The sequence below is a fragment of the Mirounga leonina genome, unplaced genomic scaffold (assembly GCF_011800145.1).
Source record: "Mirounga leonina isolate KUSES-001 unplaced genomic scaffold, KU_Mleo_1.0 Mir_127, whole genome shotgun sequence".
NCBI classification, from domain to species: Eukaryota; Metazoa; Chordata; class Mammalia; order Carnivora; family Phocidae; genus Mirounga; species Mirounga leonina.
In genome coordinates this window covers 66,290,313-66,311,198 of record NW_023270316.1, presented here as the reverse complement: position 1 = coordinate 66,311,198, position 20,886 = coordinate 66,290,313, and the positions used below count along the sequence as shown (strand labels likewise).

The 20,886-nt window shown below is 34.8% G+C and overlaps 1 protein-coding gene across 7 annotated transcripts in view; it reads left to right on the top strand.

The window, feature by feature from the left end:
* The window catches only part of NBEA (neurobeachin), a 683,633-nt gene that overhangs the window by 432,765 nt on the left and 229,982 nt on the right, over window positions 1–20,886 (top strand). For all 7 annotated transcript variants that reach the window (XM_035003560.1, XM_035003559.1, XM_035003554.1 and 4 more), the window contains one exon: window positions 18,921–19,045. In XM_035003560.1, the coding sequence (XP_034859451.1) occupies window positions 18,921–19,045 (125 nt within the window). The remainder of the gene's footprint in view (window positions 1–18,920; window positions 19,046–20,886) is intronic.

Genomic DNA, 20,886 nt, shown 5'->3' with positions numbered 1-20,886 from the left:
TGAGATTTTGTTACTTTATTTACATATTTGCTGTCTGTTTCACCACATAAGAATGCAAACTCCATGAGGGCAGAGACCTTTTTGGTCTTGATCACTGTTGAATCCCTAGTTCCTAGAAATAGTGCCTATTTAAGAATAGGCATTAAGTATTTATTTATTGAATACTGAACCTGTAGGTTGGACTCGTATATGACTTCTTGAGGCTTCCGTTCCATCTATGAAATTTGAGGTTAATACATATTTCATAGAATTGTTATAAGGCTTAAATGATATGTTAAAATACAGTGTGGTTCCTGGTTCATATTTGTTGCTCAAAAAACAGTGCAATGAGAGTCACAAAAAAGAAAAGAGAGACATCTATTATAACCTATTTTTTCAGAGCTAGAAAAATGATATATTTTTAAAGGATTATAACAACCTTGAGAAGAACTTTGAGGAGAAAGAACTTTGGAGTTCAGAATATTAAAGATGATCAAAAAACTTCATGCAGGCCTATAATCTGGCTCAATCCTTCCTCTTACTGTTCAATCCACAGTAACCTTTCTTTTTCTGTATTTTACCATTTCTAGTCTGAATTTCTAGTCTAGAAGTTTCCCTGAATGTTTGAATGAGACTCAAACTATGGGATGATTGAGGCAATCAAATGAAACCAAAATTCATTTATCTATTCACTCATTCATGGAACACTCCAATATAGGAAAAGAGGAGAAAATCATGAAGAAACCATTGTTGTTAGAGTTGGAAACTTTAGGATTATTCTTTTTCAGTGTGGCTGTATTAAGGGGTCAGTATATCTCCTTTCCTTGTCCACCTGGTAATCCCTCTTTATCATTGAAAGGTTTATTTCTAGCATCATCTCTCCTTGATCTCTCCAGTGGAGTTCATAAGTCCTTCACATATGCCCTCCGAATGCTTTATTCAAACATCAATTTCCACATTATATTGTAATTGTTTCTATCTTTGTCTCCTCTCACAAGACGATTAGCTTCTTAGGTAGAAAAGACTCCATACTAATCTTTCTTCCTTTGTTCCCAAACACAGTTACTAGAGCATGTAGTCCCTCAGAACAGGCCCTATACCAAGCACCATTTCTAAGCACTGGCCATATAGCAATGAGCAAAACAGAAAAGGTCTCTGCCTTCATGAGCAAGGGGGAGGGGGCATGAATCAGCTAACATAGCCACCAGCCACTGGCTCATAGTAGATAATGTGTTTAAGTGAGGAATCATCCTATCACTGACAACATCCCGAAGTATGATCCAAGGGCTGTCAGTGAGTGGTACTTGAGTCAAGTATCATACTGAGTCAATGAGTTTGGGATGTTGAGTTGGGATCTCAAGTTAAAACTAAACAGTTTTGTTTAATGCAGATTTCCACTTCTGCATAAAACTCATCACCAGAGCCCACAAACATCTCAGTTAATTGAGTCTTTCTATATGGAACAGTATTGTAAAACATTTGTTAATGGTCTCTGTCTCTATGTTGAGACAGTTGAAAGAGAAAAGTTTCTTGGTATTTTGCAAAGAGTTATTGGCATCTTTAAATAATTACTTTAGAAAGGATACACCTTTAGGGAAGATAGAGGCCATTTATTACAGCTAAATTGTACAACATTTTATCCTCATTATTTAAATTCAAAAATACTTCACACCTAGTGACCTCCTTAAGAAACCACACTTACAGGAATTGAGGCAGCAGTGCCCTAGTGGGGTGGTTCTTCTTTTTTAGCTGTAGATAAAGGGAAACTCAGGAACAACTCTACTCCTCTGTGTGGATACTCGACCCCTCATTTTGTTTCTCTTCTTTTAGTTGAGACTTAAAATTTACAAACATTGTAAATAAATATTTTGTGAGAATTGAGCCCAGTTTCCTCGACAACATGCTTAAAATAGCTGCTCTTTCATCTTATGATAACATACAGAACCTGACCAGATGCTGATGGGCTTATTCTCCTCATCTATCATTTTCACACTGAAAACTATCCCTTAAAGTCTATTAAACCACTTTATCCCTTATGATACCAGAAAACCGGGCTCATAGGGAGTAATGGTGCACCCACAAGGCAAAAGTAATCATCTAATTTTTTTTTTTTTGTCTCAGAAAACTGCCTTCCCTGAAGAAAAGAAAGAAAAAAAAAATTAAAAAATCAAATAAAACATCTAGTACTCTATCAGGAGACTTTCCTTTCTGCAACACTTAAAAAAAAAGTAATATAAGCCCTGTGATATGATTAATTATTTTGAGGACAGAATGAAGATTTTTTGCCTGAATCATTTGCTCAGCCCTTTATCAAATAGGCATGCATCTACCTTCAAACTTGCAGTATAACATACCCTCCTTTAAAATTACCAGGTAACATTAACGTGGCTTCTCAAAGCTCATTGTGAGTAAATTAAGAGTCTTTTTATATAATGTAGTTTATGCTGAAAAGCTTTACTTTTCAAATTATGTGACTAAGATGATAGTATCCTATGTTAACCAAATGATACTACTTTTTTTCCTTCTGATAAAAAAGTAAATTAGGATCAAATGTAATGAGAAGTGCTGCAATAGGTTGTCACTTCAGTGAACAATACAGGGAAAAAGGAAGTCAGAAGGTAGCGAAAGCTACAAATGGGGGCACCTAGAGAGAGCGGCAACATAAGCCAAAAAGTTAGGTTGTAACTCAGGTAAAAATAAGAAACCCATACTGGAAACAAATTTTAGGCAAAAAGTTTTCTTTACTACCTACTTTGTTTTTCATATCTTAGCTATTTGATTTGATTGCTAACAAAAATTGTTCTCATTGTTAAGTATAGCTTGTACGATCTAACACACACTTCAATAATATTCATTATTTTTTCATCTGAAGTTTCATTTTAGCTAATTGGGAACCTTGCTTAATTCACATACATTCATCAATCACTATCTCCCTCCTTCGTGAATCCAAAATGTTTCAGTTTCTAAGACTGCATCATTCATAGTAACTACTCCCCACTGATATGCATGGGAACAAATGATATAGCCAAAATGTTGGAATGCATCCCCAGTGGTGTATTTGGCATCCTTGTTAAGAAATCCTGTCTTTCCTTCCAGGTTCAGTAATCACGTCGAGAGGGAGCAGACTAGTCTGGCTGAAAAAGAATGGGCTGAAGACTAGGATTTGGCTTTCTGAACTTTGACTTTACAGTGTCAGAATGTGAGAGTGCACTTTTCAAAGACAGGAAGGATACATTTTTCAGGAGCGTCACCAATTAATTTGTAATTTAAATGACCAGCTATAATATGCAACCTCAGGTTAGAGTGGATGGAAACATGTCAGAGAAAGAAGAGTTTGGAAGAATTGCTCAGTAACACATAGGAAAAAGAGTCAGAACAGTAAAAATGGCTTGAGATCTATGTCAAATGTGTATCATTTGGATAAGAGTATGTGCACACATACGCACGTGCACTTGCAACATTAAGGCAATATATATCACTAGGAATTGACTGAACAGCACATAAGTCACGTTAAATAAAAGGCAATGATTTTTCTTATGGAGGAGAACTAAGGGTGCCAATAAATATAGACTTCTTTTGGCCAACATATTTTGTAATTATGTTTCCTTAGCCTACTGGTTCCCCTGTTTTTATTACTATATCTAATCTCTTTCCTTCTTAACATTTAGAAAAACTAACCATAAATTTGCTTATTTGCACTATGAAATAGACCGAAAGCTGCACGAAGGCAGGAATCATGTTAGTTTATTCATCTCTGCACACCTAGTACTTAGCCTACGGCCTGGCTTATGGTGAGTGTCCAATAAATATTTGCTGACTATATGATATGCATACACAATAAGCACATAGCATTCTGTGTATTTTATGGTTATTATTTTTCATTTCACAACAATTAGTTCTGCTTATAAAGAAGCAGGGAACAGCTGTGCTGGTGCTTTTGGTGTAATATCAAGGTAGTCCATTTCCTTGGTTGCTTTCTTTACAGTTTGAGGCAGGATAGCAGGGGTTAGGAAGTCAGCCATACTGGGGACAGGTCCTTAGTCTGCCGCCTACTGGTTGCTTAATAGTGGGCACATATTTAACCTCTGTGCCTCCACTTCTTCATTTATAAAATGGGTTAATAACAGTACTTGTCTCAATGGGAATATATCAAGAGTGAAGAGCTGTCCATATACAGTGCTTAGAAGAATGTCTGGAACACAGTAAGCTCTCAGTAAATATTAGATCTTGAAAAAGTATTGTTATTCTAGGAATTTACTCAATTGGGTTCGATTATACTACAGTGACATACACATGACCTTCAGTTCATCACAAGAGAAGTTTATTTCTCAGTTACACTCCGTGCCCAACATGGGTCTGCAGGGAAACTCTGTCACTGACGTCACTCAGGTTGCAAAATGATGGAAATGCCATATCACTGCATATTTTCTTGATCACTACAGTGGAGGGAATGGAACATGGCACGTTGTTCAATGGCTCTTAAACTTTCTTCTGGAAGTGACTCATTTTTGCTCACATTTTATTGACGAAGAGAAATCACGTAGACATGGTTTATTTCAAAATGAATGGAGAAATACAATCTCCAGTGTGTCCAGAGGAAGAGAAGATAACAATTTTTAATTATTAGTCTGCCAGTTAGTGTTTTTCTTCTATCTTGGTGGGATTAAAGAAGTCCTGACCTCAGTGATTACCACCAGTTCTTTAGCCAAGTAGAAATTCAGGTTCTCATGATATTTTGTGTGTGTGTTTAGTAAAATATTCCTTTGTTCCTTTCACTCTTTTCTCAGTTCCATCGGATAATTTTTGTTACCAAGTAACCAATTAACAATACAGTCATGCTTTACCAGGTAAATTCAGTTTTCTCCCTAGCTTCTAAAGGTATCCATTCCTGGGAGGACAGGAGGGATCCCTTTTAAGGAAATGTAGTGCATTCTCATGAGTCTAAAATATATTTATCAAAAATTTCGTGGAGAAAAATTAGCATTTCCTGAACTCTGTTTATGCTAAAATAACACCAAATTTAATTTAATGAATGCCGTTACATTCATAGTAACATTCATTATCACAATACAACCTAACTGGTGATCTTCTCTTCATTAATTACAGGCTGTTGACCCACTCTTTTCTAGCAATTATGCACTGTCCGTGTAAAACCACACTCATGAACAACACATACATGTGATACTCAGTGTTTCTATAATTCAGTCTTGAAAGGTAAAAACAAAGTTACAAGGGCTAAAATAAATAAATAAATGGAAGTACATACGATATCACATTCACCTTCCTAGTTGACAAATTAGACATTTTAACCGCTATAAACTGGCAAGTCCAAGCAGAACTTGAGTGCAGCATGACTTCCTGTACAACTTTGGTGATGCTCACACAGGGTCTCCTGTATGTGTTCACCTGGCTGCTTCCCAAGTGCAGGAAATCTAAGTTAGCTCTCCTTCATGGAAAGAAGTGTCTGGGCACCTAACTTAGGGTAGTACGTGAAACTCTCAGAGCATGCAAAATATACTGACCCAAAGAGTGTATCACAGAGTACAATTTTTGGTCGTGCTTGCAAATTATTACTAACAGTCATTTCTGGAGTTATTCTGAAAAACGTATTGGAGTAGTTTCTTTGTTTTGTTTTGTTTTTTTTCTGGAGTGGCTCACAGGTTACAGAATAAGATGGCAAAGTATATGTACTTACACTGAAATTTTATTTTTTTATTTTTAATTTTTACTGAAGTATAGTTGATATATATGTTCCATTCATTTTGGGTGTATAACATAGAGATTCAAAAAGTCTGTACATTATACTGTGCTCACCAGAAGTGTAGCTACCATTTGTCACCATAAAACAACTACAGTACCATTGACCATATTCCCTAGGCCCTACCTTTTATCCCCATGACTTACTCATTTCATAACTGGAAGCCTATATCTCCCACTCCCTTTCACCCATATTGCCCCCAACGCCCTCCTCTCTGGCAACCATCAGTTTATTCCCCTTATTTATGGGTCTATCTTTGCTTTTTTTTGCTTGCTTATTCATTTGTTTTTTAAGATTCCACATAAAGTAAAATCATATGGCATTTGTCTTTCTCTGTTTGATTTATTTCACTTAACATAATACCCTCTGGGTCCATCCATGTTATCACAAATGGCAAAATCTCATTCTTTTTAGGGATGAGTAACATTTGGGTGTGCACACACACACACACACACACAACATCTTCTTTATCCATTCATCTATGAATGGACACGGGTTGCTTTCTTATCTTGGCTAATGTAAATAATGCTGTTATAAACGTAGGCGTGCATATATCTTTTTGAATTACTGTTTTCATTTTCTTTGGGCAAATACCCAGCAGTGGAATTATCATGGTGGATCATATGGTATTTCTATTTTTAATTTTTGAGGCCCCTCCATACTCTTCCACAATGGCTGCACCAGTTTGCATTCCCACCAGCAGTACACGAGGGTTCCTTTTCCTCCACATTCTCACCAGCACTTGTTTCTTACCTTTCAATGCTGACCATACTGACAGGTGTAAGGTGATGTCTCACTGTCATTTTGATTTGCATTTCCCTGATGGTTAGTGATGTTGAACATCTTTACCTGTATGTTGGCCATCTGTATGTCTTCTTTGGAAAAATGTCTATTCAGTTCCTCTGCCCAATTTTTAATTAGGTTATTTGTGGGTTTTGGTGTTGAGTTGTCTAAGTTCTTTTTTTTTTTTTTAAAGATTTTATTTATTTATTTGAGAGAGAGAGAATGAGAGACAGAGAGCATGAGAGGGAGGAGGGTCAGAGGGAGAAGCAGACTCCCTGCCAAGCAGGGAGCCCGATGCGGGACTCGATCCTGGGACTCCAGGATCATGACCTGAGCCGAAGGCAGTCGCTTAACCAACTGAGCCACCCAGGCGCCCTGTCTAAGTTCTTTATATATTTTAGTCAGTATACCCCTTATTGGATATATCATTTGCAAATATCTTTTTCCATTCAGTAGGTTGTCTTTTCATTTTGTTGATGGTTCCCTTTGCTATGCAAAAGCTTTTATGTTGGTGTAATCCTAGTATTTTGTTTTTGCTTTTGTTTCCCTTGCCAAAGGAGACATATCTTAAAAAAAAAAAAAAATGTTTCTAGTCTGATGTCAAAAAGCTTACTGTCTATGTTTTCTTCTAGGATTTTTATGGTTTTAGATCTCACATTGAGACTTTAATCCATTTTGGGTTTATTTTTGTGTTTGGTATAGTAAAGTAGTCCAGTTTCATTACACTGAAATTTTAAACGGGAAGAGTGATAGAGGAACGAATTTAGTTAAAGAGTCTACAGACTTGTATCTTGATGAATTTCAGTGGGAATAGTGAAGAAAATATAAGTGAGAATAAAAAATACTGGAAAATATCTTTAGCATGAAGAACATTGCCTAACATGGGATAAATGCTCAGTAAATATTTTTTGAATGAAAACATTAAAGAAGGAAAGAACTGAGTAGGACTTTGTAAAGAAAACAGAGTGATGATTTCCTAAATTGGTAACCTGATACAGATGCCAAATATGATGGTGTTAGAATATAAGCCTATTGTAGGCATATCATTCTGCCAACAGAAGCACCTCTAACAACTCTTGACTTGCTGGTGAAGAGTATTATCCATCAGAAAAAATGGGGACACAAGGAGAGAATGACTTATATACTCTAACAATATTTCTGAACATTTTTGGATCAGAAACTGTTTTGAGAAAAATTTTATTGAAACCATGGATCTCTTTTCCCAAAATACATATATACATATCCCACAAAATTTTGCATACCATTTCAAGAGCTTTGCGGACACATAAAAGTGTGGGCTAGTGATGAGTAAATTACCACATATTTCTTTTTAATAAAGGAACTACTAGATATGAGTAATATAGGAAAGTAGGTTTCAAAAATTTTAAGAAAATAGGTATAAGTCTCATGACCAGAATTTCAACAAACAAAAAAGTTCCAGTATTTATAAGAGGTTTTGAAAACATAATAGTGAAAATACAATAGAGAAAATGCCAACAAAAAAGAAACCAGTGTGAGTGAAAAACACATACAAGGAAAAAGAAAAGTGAAGAGGAACACAAGTGCAAAGGAACAAACACAAAACTATGAGATAAATGTCGGAAAGGCCAAAACCCAGAATGGGCAGAGGTGTAGTCTACAAAACTCATATAACTCCTCCATCAGGTTCCATCGTGGCAGGGAAGAGACTTTCTTCCTTTGTTGACCTAGAAGGCCACTGTAGGTGCAAAGTACTGCTTTACTTTTCCTACCAAGTACACAGTTTGCCTGTGTAATCGACCTCTTATGAGCTTCTAGTTCCGCTATCCCTGTTCTCTGTCCTCTTTTATACCGTCTTTGCTCTCCTGCGCCCTCCAGGAACATGGCTTCTTCCAGATTACACAAGGCCAGGGCCATAGAGATGCTTGTTCTGGCCTCTTGTTTTCTTGGATCAGTATAATTTGCACATTTTTAGGGACCTCGCTTGTGTTAGGGTTTTCAGACTCATCGGAGGGGAACATTTTTTCTAGTATTTTTTCTAGTATTGATCATCTCACAATAAGTGATTACATTTTAAGTAAGAAAGAAAGTGAGGGGGAAAAGGCCCCTTTTCTACTAGGGCTGGAGAAGGGAAGGGAAAAAAGTAACAGAGTGGTGAAGAAACTAGAAAGCTACTTCCTGCCACACATCCGTGGATTTGCAAGGAGGACAAGGAAGGTGCTTCTGGCACACTTTGCAAGTTCAGAGACACCACCATGGCCATCACAGTCCAGGTAAAGTTTACCCACGGGATTGGCCTGTTGCCAGGGACTAACAGTAATTTTATAAGATCATCCAAAGAAAGCACAACTCTCAATACCTGCTGGTATTTCATCAATGCTCAGTGCCCACACTATCTTTAAACTAAAAAGAGTGAAATAAGTATGGTTTTAAAAGGAACAGATAGTTCCTTAGAAGAGTTGACATCTGTTCAAATATTAAAAACCCTAATATGATCCAAGACTGACTCTCAATAATCTAAAATAATTTCTACATAAATAATGGGAAAAATACCAGAAGAAAAATCAGAGAGCAAACATCCCAATTTTCCCAGCTTCCCCCTTCAACAAAAATAAGAGGATGGATTTTAGATATAAAAGTTAGAGGTAAATATTTTTCATTGTTACTTATACTTAAATTTTTATGTAAATCAGTTAGTGTATTACTTGTTAATTCACATAAGGACTTTTTTTAACTCTAAAACAGTAAAGGAGAAACATACATTAAAATAGAACAAAGCACAGAAAATGCACTTGAAATGAACAGGATATTGGATTTCAACATTAACAATAGTGATTTAAAAAAAAATAGATATGACAGAATCCAGTTCTGCCAAATCACAATTTAAACAAGTTTGTGATACCAGAGGGAAGAAGGACTTTCAGTGAGATGCAGCATTTACTGTCATTTATTCTGTGAACTTTGGTTAATGGCTGTTAGGTGCTTATGTCTCTCCAGGAGAGAAGGAAATAAGTGGCTGTCAAAACTGGACACCAGTTCTCCTGTGTGTCCTTTTCCCCCACAACAAACACAGAGAAAAGTGGTGCATTCCATATTTTTCGCTCCCGACACCATCCCCGACCTTGCTTGTCCCATATGCACTATTCTCTACCACAGGTGCCCAGAAACATAGCTGGTTGCCTGAGCATTGGTACAGGAGGACTTTTCCAACTGAGATAGAAATTAACCCTAGGAATAAGGATCCAAGATCCTTTTTTATCCAGAGTTCTTTGGGGAACAGAGATAGTGGAGGAAAAGTGTGTTTTCATCATGAAAAGTAAATAAATATAAAGGAGGTATAGGATGCTGAATTTGGAAATTAAAAAAATTAATTTGTATTCATCATTTGTGTGAGTATAGGCAATTTTACATATATATTGAAATCTCAGTAGGGTGAGGACATGTTTAAAACTGAACTTTATTTTGAGATAATTGTAGATTCACATACAATTTAAGAAATAAGACATTGCCGTGGTGATTCAGGGTCTTTTCTGGTTCCATACAAATTTTAGGGTGGTTTCACTCATATGTGAAACATAAGGAATAGTGCAGAGGACCACAGGGGACGGGAAGGAAAACTGAATGGGAAGAAATCAGAGAGGAAGACAAACCATGAGAGACTCTGGACTCCAGGAACCAAACTGAGGGTTACAGAAGGGAGGGGGTGGGAGGATGGGGTAACTGGGTGATGGGTATTAAGGAGGGCACCTGTGGTGATGAGCACTGGGTGTTATACACAACTAATGAATCATTGAACACTACATCAAAAACTAATGCTGGCTAACTGAATGTAATTTAAAAAACAAAAATGAAATAAGACAGATCCCATGTGCATTTTACCTAGTTTCTGCCAATGGTAGCATCTTGTAGAACTACAGTACAATATTACAACCAGGATATTGATACAGTCAAGATACAGAGTATTTCCATTTTCACAAGGATCCCTCATGTTGCTCTTTTATTGTCAATACACCCACCCCATTCCTGACTCTCTTTTCCTAAAACCCCGGGAGACTCTGGTCTCTTCTTCATTTCTACACTTTCGTCATTTCAAGAATGTTACATAAATGGAATCATACTGTATGTAACTTTTGCAATGGGTTTTTTCAATCAGCATAATTCTGTGAAGATTCATCCAGGTTGTTGTATGTATCAATAGTTTGTCTTACTTTCCTGCTGAGTAATTTATGTTAATTTATGTTAATTAACATAAGGACTTATTTTTTAACTCTAAAACAGTAAAGGAGAAACATACTTTTAGTAATTTCCTACCGCATTTGTTTAACCATTTACCTATTGAAGGACATTTGGGTTGTTTCCAATTTGGGGGTATTACAAATAAAGCTGCTATACACATTTGTTATATGTGTTACTGTGACCATAAGTTTTCATTTTTCTAGGATAAATGTCCACGAGTACAATTACTGGGTCAAATGATAACTGCATGTTTAATTTTTTAAGAAAACTGTTTTCCACCATAACTATTCTATTTTACATTCTTTCCAGAAAATAAATGAGTGATCCAACTTCTCTGTATTTTTACCAGCATTTTGTGATGTCACTTTGTTTTATTTTAGCAATTGTGATAGGTGTACAGTAATATCTCATGTGGTTTTAATTTGCCTATCCCTAATGGATAATGTTACTGAACATCTTTTCATGTGTGTATTTGCCATCTGTATATCTTCTTCAGTGAAATGTCTCTTCATGTCTTATGCCCATGTTCTATTTGTATAGTTTGCTCTTTTTACTGTTGGGTTTTGAGAATTTTTCATATATTCTAGATTTTAGTTCTTTGTCAGATAGGTGATTTGCAAATAGTTTCACCTCCTCTTTTCATCTTCTTAATAGGTTCTTTTGTAGAGCAAATGTTTTTAATTTCGATTTAGTCTACTTTATCAATTTTTCCTTTCCTGGCTTATGCTTTCAGTGTCAAGTCTACAAACTCTTTACCTAGCCCTGTACCAAAGATTTTCTCCTTTTCTTCACCCAAATTTTTATAGTTTTACAATTATTTATGTTTCTGAACCATTTTGAGTTAATTTTTTTAAAGGTATGAGATTTAGGTCAGGGGTTTTTGTCTCTTTTTTAAATTTTTTTTGGGGGGGGTTGTTTTTTTTCTTTTTGCCTATGGATGTTCAATTGCTCCAATACAATTCACTGAAAAGATATCTTTCCTCCATTGAATTGGTTTTCAACCTTTGTCAAAATAAGTTGGTCATACTTGTGTGGGTTTATTTCTTTTTTTTTAAAGATTTTATTTATTTGAGACAGAGAGAATGAGAGAGAGAGAGCACATGAGAGGGGGGAGGGTCAGAGGCAGAAGCAGGCTCCCTCCCGAGCAGGGAGCCCGATGCGGGACTCAATCCAGGGACTCCAGGATCATGACCTGAGCCGAAGGCAGTCGCTTAACCAACTGAGCCACCCAGGCGCCCTGTGTGGGTTTATTTCTTGATTCTCTATTTCATTAATCTATGTCTGTCCTTTGGCCAGTATCACACAGTCTTAAACTATTTAATGTCTTGAAATCAAGTAGACTGGTTCCTCCCACTTTAACCTTCTGTTACATAAGTTGTAGAATAATCTTGTTCATATCTACTAAAAATCTTGCTGGGATTTTGGTAGGTATTCTGTTAAACCTATATATCAATTTGAGGAGAATTGATATTTTTACTATGTTGAATTTTCCAGTCCATGAACATGGTATGGCTTTCCATTTTTTAAAAGATATTATTCTATTTTTTCATCATTATTATGTGGTTTTCATTACACAAGTCCTATACATGTTTTTTTTTTAGATTTATAACTAAGTATTTCTCTCTTTTTTTCTAATTTTAAATTGTATTTTTCTTTCACTGTTCATGTGTTCATTGCTAGCATATAGAAACAAAATTGATATTTGTGAGTTTATCCTGTAACCTTGTTAATCTTAGTCATTAGTTTCAGGAGTTATTGATAGATTTTATGTGATTCTCTACATAAACAATAATGTCATCTGCAAATAGGGACAGTTTTATTTCTCCCTTTCCTATTCTGTATTCCCTTTCTTCTTTTTTGCTTTATTGCATTGGCTAAAAATTCCTGTAGTATGTTGAATAAGAGCTGTGAGAGCAGATATTTTGTATTTTTCACAGTTTTAGGAGAAAATCCTTCAGTCCTTCACCTTTAAGTATAATTTAGCTATAGGGTTTTTGTAGATGCTTTATCGAGTTGAGGAAATTTTCCTTTATTCCTGTTTTTCTGGAAATTTCTTTTCATGGATGCATGTTGAATTGTGTCAAATTCTTTTCTATAATGACTAATGTGATCATATGATTTTTCTCCTTTAGCTGTTAATGTGGTGGATTATATTAATTAATTTTCAAATACTGACCCAAACTTGCTTCCCTGGAATAAACTTCACTTGTCATTAATTAATTTTCAAATACTGAACCAAACTTGCTTCCTTGGAATAAACTTCACTTGTCATCATGTATAATTTTTATTATACATTGACTAATTCTATTTGCTAATATTTTATTAAGGGTTTTTAGTCTATATTCATAAGGGATATTGGTCTGTAGTTTTCTTTCTTTGTACTGTTGTTTGGTTTTTATTTTGGTGTTATACTAACTATAAAATTAATTGAGAAATGTTTCCTTCTCTTTTTTCTAGGTGAAATCATGTATAATTAGGGTCAGTTTTCTTTAAATATTTGATAGAATTTTCCAGTAAAACCATGTGGGCCTGGAGATTCTTTGGGGGCAGTTTCAAATGTGTTAAATTTTCTTAATAGTTAGTGGTCTATTCATATTATCTATTTCATATTGAGTGAGCTGTGGTAGTTTGTACTCTTTGAGGAATTGGTCCATTTTGTTTAAGCTGTCAAATTTATGTGTATGGAGTATTTCGTAGTATTTACTTATTATGCTTTTGATGTCTTCAGGGTCTGTAATTGTATACACTGTTTCATTGCAGATATCGGTAATCTGTGTCTTCTTTTTCCCTTATCAGTTTTATTGGTATTTTTTAAGAATCAGCTCTTTGTTGTTGACTTTTCTCTATTGTTTTTCTGTTTTGAATTTCATTGATTCCTATTTTTATCTTTTTTTAAGATTTTATTTATTTATCCGAGAGAGAGGGAGGGAGAGAGAGAGGGAGATCATGAGAGCAGGGGAGAGGGGTAGAGGGAGAAGCAGACTCCCCTTTGATCAGGGAGCCCAATGCAGGACTCTATCCCAGGACCCTGGGATCCTGACCTGAGCTAACGGCAGACGCTTAACCGACTAAGCCATTCACGTGCCCAATTCCTACCTTTATCTTTATTATTTCCTTCCTCTGTTTGCTTTGCTCTTATTTTTCTATGTTCTCAAAGTGAGAGGTTAGAGTATTGATTTGAAATATTTCATCTTTTCTAATGTGTGTATTTGTACTGTAAATTTTCCTATCATTACTGTTTTAGCTGTGTCCTAGAAACTTTGATATTTTTATTGTAATTTTTATTCAATTCGTTGTATTTTTTGTTTTCCCTTGAGAATTATTTTTTGACTCATGGGTAATTTAGTAGTGTGTTGCTTTAGTTTCCAAGAGTTTAGAGAATTTTTTTCTATTGCCTTTCTGTTATTGATTTCTATCTTTATTCCATTTTTGTAGGAGAGTACTCTGTATCATTTCAGTTCTTCTAAATTTGTTAGATATGTGTTGTGGCCCAGCATATGGTCTATCTTGGTAATATATAAGTTCCATAGACACTTGAAAACAATTTGTATTCTGCCGTTGTTAGTTGGAGTGTTCTAAATATGTTGGTTGGTGGTGGTATTGTGTTCTTCTAGATCTTTGCTGATATTCTGTCTAAGTGTTCTATCAATTCCTGAAAAGAAGGATGTATATACAGACACTATAACTCTGTGTTTGTCTTTGTCTCTTTCAGTTTACCAGTTTTTGTTTGACTTGTTTTGCAGCTCTGTTGTTTGGCACATACACATTGGGATTGGTGTCTAGTTGGTAGATAGGCCCGTCTGTCATTACATAAGGTCCTTCTTTGTCTCTAGTAATTTTATTTTTTCTGTAGTAGGTGATTATCTGATATTAATATAGCCATTCCTGCTTTCCTCTGATTAATGTTTGAATGGTAGATCTTTTTTATTCTTTTATTTTCCACCTGCCTATATTATATTTGAGGTTGGTTTCTTATAGACAGCATTCTTTTTAAAACATTATTATTTGTTTTTTGTTTGTTATCCTTGTTTCTTATTGCTCTGTTTTTCCTGCCTTCCTGTGGATTACTTGAACATTTTTTGGAATTCCATTTTGATTTATCCGTAACGTTTTTGAGTATATCTCTTTATATAGCTTTTTTTAGTGGTTGCCTTTTTAGTGGTTGTATATGTATTTTATCACAGTGTACTGGTGGTGTCATTTTACCAGTCCAAATGAAGTATAGAATCTTTACTTCCTTTACATCCCTTTACCCTCCCCCATTTATAGTATATCTGTCTTAAATATTATCTCTACACACACTTAGAACCACAACAGGCAGTGTTATAATTTTTGCTTCAATGGTAAAACATAATTTAGGACACTCAAGAAGAAAAGGAAAACCTATATATTTGCTCATATTTTGCTTATCATGTTCTTTTTTCCTTCCTGGTGTTCCAGTGTTCCTTTGATTGCTTTCTTTGTGTTTATAAGACTGCCTATAGCCATTTTTTAGACTAGCCCCAATGGCAACAAATACTTTATTTTCCTTCCTCTGAAAAATCTTTATTTTTTATTCCCGAAGGGTATTTTCACTGGTTGCGGGAAACTGAGTTGACAGTTCTTTTTTTCAGCACATAAAAATACTTAACCATTTCTTCTGGCCACCATAGCTTTTGATGTAAAATATGCTGTCATTCTAAGTGTTTTATATCCTGTAGATGAGGTGTCATTTTTCTCTGGCTGTTTTGTAGATTTTTTATTTATTCTTTGTTTTCAGATGTTTAATCATGATGTGTCTTGGCATAAATTTCTTCAGGTTTATTATGTACGGAGTTTAGTCAGCTTCTTTAAATCTATACATTATGCTTTGGGGCCAGATTTAGGAAGTATTCAGCCATTATTTTTTAGGGACTATTTCATCCCTGCACTCTTTCCTCTCTCCTTCCAGAACTCCAGTGACCCAAATTAGATGTTATAATCCGTAGATCCCTGAGGCTTTGTTCATTTTTTTCAGTCCATTTTCTCTGTTATGCAGATTGGGCAATATTTATTGCTGTATCTGCCATTTAACTAATTTTTTCTTCTGTCCCTTCAATTCTGCTATTGAGCCCATCCACTGAGCTTTTTTTTTTTTTTTTTTTTTTTTTGGTTATTATATTTGTCAGCTCTAAAATACTTACTTGATACTTTTTTACATCTTCTAATTTTTTGCTGAGTGAGACTTTTTCTTTCTTTCCTGTGGCTTGCTATTTTTTTTATTTGCCCCAAACATGTTCATAAGTGCTTAGTGAAGCATTTTTAAAATCACACATGGTTTAGAATCCTTGCCAGAAAATTCTAACATCCCTTTCACCTCAGTTGTTAGCATCTATGGATGACTTTTTACATTCTGTTTGAGATCTTCCAGGTTCTTGGAATGACAGGTAACTTTGGATTGAAGCAGGATATTTTCTTATTCTTCTCTGAGATATTTTGTATCTTATTTAAACCTTCTATTTTAGTTGACTTTCTCTGACATTGCTCCATTAGGAGAAACAGGGAAGCACTGCATTTTTGCCGCCATGTGGAGGTAGAAATCTAGTTTCCCCACTTGGACTCTGCTGATATCCAGAGAGTAAGCAGCTCCTCATTACTGCTTGGCAGGGGTGGGAGTTCCAGATCTTGTGTGGTGTCCACGAGTAGGGGTAGCCTCATTGGTGTTGATCAATGGTGAAAGTCCTAACTCTCTACTAGGCCTGCCCTGATAGCACCACAGTGGGGAGGGAGAAGGATACCTCATTACTGTCTAGCTGGAGTGGGGGAGGGGGTGGATTTCAGGCCCTCCACATGGTCTCCACTGACTTCATGAGGTGGGATACCTTGTTACCAGTCAACAGAGATGAAAGTACTGTTTCCCTATTTGACTTTCTCTGTTACCATGCTGGTGAGGATGATAGGGTATGGCATTACACCTTGATTAGGGTCTGATGTAGGCTTCCCACTCATACTTTCTGGTGTGAGTAGGTGGGTCCACAATTTCTCTGTGGTGATGGCTGGAGTACAGTAGTTGTCCACAGGTTTTCTGTCTTGCTGGACTGCACCTTTCTTGGTTCTTTGGCTAGAGAAAACAGGCTTTGGGGGGGATTTTTTTTTTTTTTTTTTTTTTGTCTACACTCATTAGTCTATGTGGGTTGCTAGTGTCTTTGCTTCTAAGTCTAGGATATATGAGGCAAAAAGATAACTCTGGGAATGCCACTATGTTGTTTCTTAGGCCCTGGGGTCGTTAGCCAGTCTGCCTTCTGCTTTCCTCCTCTCAGAGTCTTGTTATATTTGTCTTACATATAGTGTCCAAATTTTCTCAGTCATACTTAATAGGAGGAATATAGAAAAGTATGGGTATAGTTAGAAATTTTAGATAACATTAGATCTGTCTCTCCTGGTGAATTCAAAACTTAATTTTAACATACTCTTAAGGAAAACCTTTGTAACGAGATTTTAGCAGGGTCTTCCTTAAATCACTAGGATTAGTTTGTATTTGTAAGGAGAGAACTTGTCCTATTTTATTTCATTTTATTTATTTATTTTTATTTTTTTAGAAAGAGAGAGAATGTGAATGGGGGCTGGGAGGGAGAGGCAGAGGGAGAGGGAGAGAGAGAATCTTAAGCAGGCTCCATGCCCAGCATGAAGCCCAAAGCAGGGCTTGATCACACAACCCTGAGATCATGACCTGAGCTGAAATCAAGAGTTGGACACTTAACCAACTGAGATACCCAGGTGCCCCAGAAATTGTCCTATTTTAAATTAATGACAGAGACACTTACAACCATTATTCTTAGGTAATCTTATTTTGACAGAAAAATAAAGTTATAATAATTATGATGTGTAGAAAAACAAGTATATTCAAATATACTTCAAATGCTTATAATTTTAATGTTCTTCTCATATGTCTCTTACCTCATTATATTCTTTTACAGTTAAGTGGTGGAAAACAAAATTGTATAGTCATAAAATCCAAAATGTTTTTCGAAAGTAAATTATTGTTCTTAATGACTATATATGTCTCTGTATCTCCAAAGTACCAAATTGGTATAATTAATTCATTGAATATTTATTTAAAACATTGTGTAAAAAATAGTATGTTCTGTCATTGCACTAGAGATATAATGATGAGCAAAACATACACAGTTCCTGCTTTAATCAAATGTGCTATTCTTTTACAATAAATTAGCAAAATAAAAATGAAATCAAATCTTCTATGAAAGCATTTTATGTGTTTTTATGAATAGTGCTGCTCAGGAAAATTAGAATATTATCTCTTGAATATGTTACTCCAAATACTGTAGATAGAGAAAAACAGACTTCTCAAACAGTGGCATTTATCACCAACATTTATTGAAATTAAATTGAAAACAAAAATTATATCATGAAACATTCCATTGATATACAATGAACAGATTTCAGTAGATTCTGAAATATCTCGTGGATTTTTAATACCAGTTTAGAGCGCAACATAGTTTAGACAATGTTGCTCCATGAAGGCCGTGCTTGTTAATTGTTTATATTAGCTGAAAGCGGTAAAATCATCCAAGGACTCTGTTAGTGTTAGAATAATAATTTACCAAGACAATTACCACATACTGGAATTTTTTGCAGCTCTAATTCAGTATTATTAATAATGGATAAAATTGCACTTTTCTCAGGTTGCTCTGGGCAGCAGGGAATTATTTCAATGAATATTTCAGCACATTATTTTAATCATTGTTCCACCAAATCCAACTGGGCAATATTTTATGGTTCTTAATTCAGTCTACTAAGAAACCGTGGTCATTAAATTGCAAACTATTTGTAGTGAGGTCTGTCCTGTGATTTACAAGCCTTGTTAAAAACAGTGTAAAAGAATGAAAACTGTGCCATTAATACTTGTAATTTGAGGCTGCATTTGTTACTAAACTCCCCATGATTAATGTTTTCAGGAGAAGGAAGAACATTGTAGAGAAAGCAGAACTGAGTATTACAGGGCTTAAAATATAAGAATGTTACTATTTTAAGTTTTGGTCATTTGTACAGGAAACATGTATGTAAACACAATTGTAAAAGATAAAGATCTCCAAAATCATCTTAATTTTCCTTTGAGACCAAGGAAATAAAGCTTTAATGTTGTGTAAAAAAATATATTTCCCATTTTACATTGTTATTAATAGTGACGACTGTTTCTCATTCCTAGCCAACTGCATGATTTCTGGCGTTTGGATTACTGGGAAGATGATCTTCGCCGAAGGAGACGGTTTGTTCGTAATGCGTTTGGCTCCACTCACGCTGAAGCACTCCTCAAGGCTGCAGTAGAGTATGGTCAGTACCAATGCCTCTTACACAAAAATACTCTGGATATGACGTAACTCTTTGTGGTTGGTAATTCATTTTTTTCACTAACACTTAAAATTCTCCATGTTGTAAGTCAAAAATACTGTGTTCTGCTTTATCCTTCAGCATCATGTAGGTGACACTTAATCAACCCAGTTCTTCGCCCATGATGTATGTTAGACCTTTCAGCTTCTTAATAGACTAAAAGACCTTATATAACTGGTTATTACCCAACGTCCATCTCATACAGCCTAAAACAAGAGTAAAGTGAGTTTCTTTTTCAGGGTCTTTCAAACTTTGGTGACCAAGACACAAGGTGTAAAAAATATATATGATTATAATTGAGTACTCAGACTTAAATATTTTTATGGATAATTTGTATATGTATACACACACTCATGTATACTGTGTGAATATACATATATACATGAAATATATATGCACATACATGTGGCATTTGTATTTATATATATATGCACATAGTTGTGTATTTAACTGAAACAAATGCCTTATTAATAATCTCATTACATGACATTCTCTATTTTATTAGTAGTCTATTCTTTTCTGTCTAAAAAAATAAAATTAAAATAAATCCTGCTACAATATGTCCATTTAAGTTCCCAGCCCTCCATTGGGTTGCAAATAAAGTTTAAAAAAGACCATCTCACATTAAAAATATCATCAACTGTCACACTACAGTAGAACTAACCTAATTTGTCTTTTAAAAAATGTATAATAAATAGAAAACATGAAAATACTTGCTGTCTACCAAGAAGTATAAATAGGACTATTTTGTCCCATTTTTAAGTGCTCTAACAAGTTTAAGTGTGATTTACCATCTCAAAATTTTACAAACTCTGTACACTCAGAAAATACCATTGATGAATACTGTTTATACATTTTTGTTATTAACCACTTTTATTCTTACAATTACTTTTGTTATTATTAGGTTAATTTTCATTTACTTGAGTGTGATAAGTGAGCCATCTGTTTTAAAATTTACCATAGTTTATAACATTCGTAACTATTCATGTTCTTGATGGATTAAACAGAGAAAATACTTAATCTTGATAAAAAGAAAATGTGCAAAGCTTTTAAAATTTGTTGTGCAAATAGTCTGTGAATTGATATAACTTAGTAAGGGTCAAACATAGTTAAATAAATACATGAGGATTTCATATGAAGCTATTATGCCTAAGATAAAAGTTACAACATAACTTTATATGATAAAAGTAACTAACAGAAAGATTATACTAGAAAGAAAACTTATAGTTGACCAGTACTATAGGGGATTTCTTCAATCAACAAGAGAGATCACCAAAGGGATTTTTTAGCACCTAAGGATTTAAACTTAACTTGAGGTATTATAATTATGCTTAAAATGAGGTATTATCTTTATGCTCTGTAGAAGAGATTTTTTAGAAATACCTACTTCAAGTGGCATGCTTTGTAATGTAAACTTAAAATTATTTAAACTCCATTTCGTATACCCAATAATTTAGACTTTTTCACCAACTCATCCTATTTGAATTCATCCCATTTGAAAACAGAAACATCTAGAGACAATTTGTAACAGAGTTAGGCTAAATTGATATTATTGGTAATAATGAGTTGCCGAGGGTTTAATTACATAGGATCCACATTTTACTACATTCAGCATTCTATTGGTTGCTTTTAAAAAGTCTCTTAGAAAAAAAAATTTTTTGGTTCTCTATAAAAGTGGAAACTTGGTTTAATTTATAAAATATCTCTATTATTAAACCATTGTTAAAGCCTATCAGAAACAAATTTTAAAATCTTTTACCTTAAAATCTTTTTTTTTTTTTTTT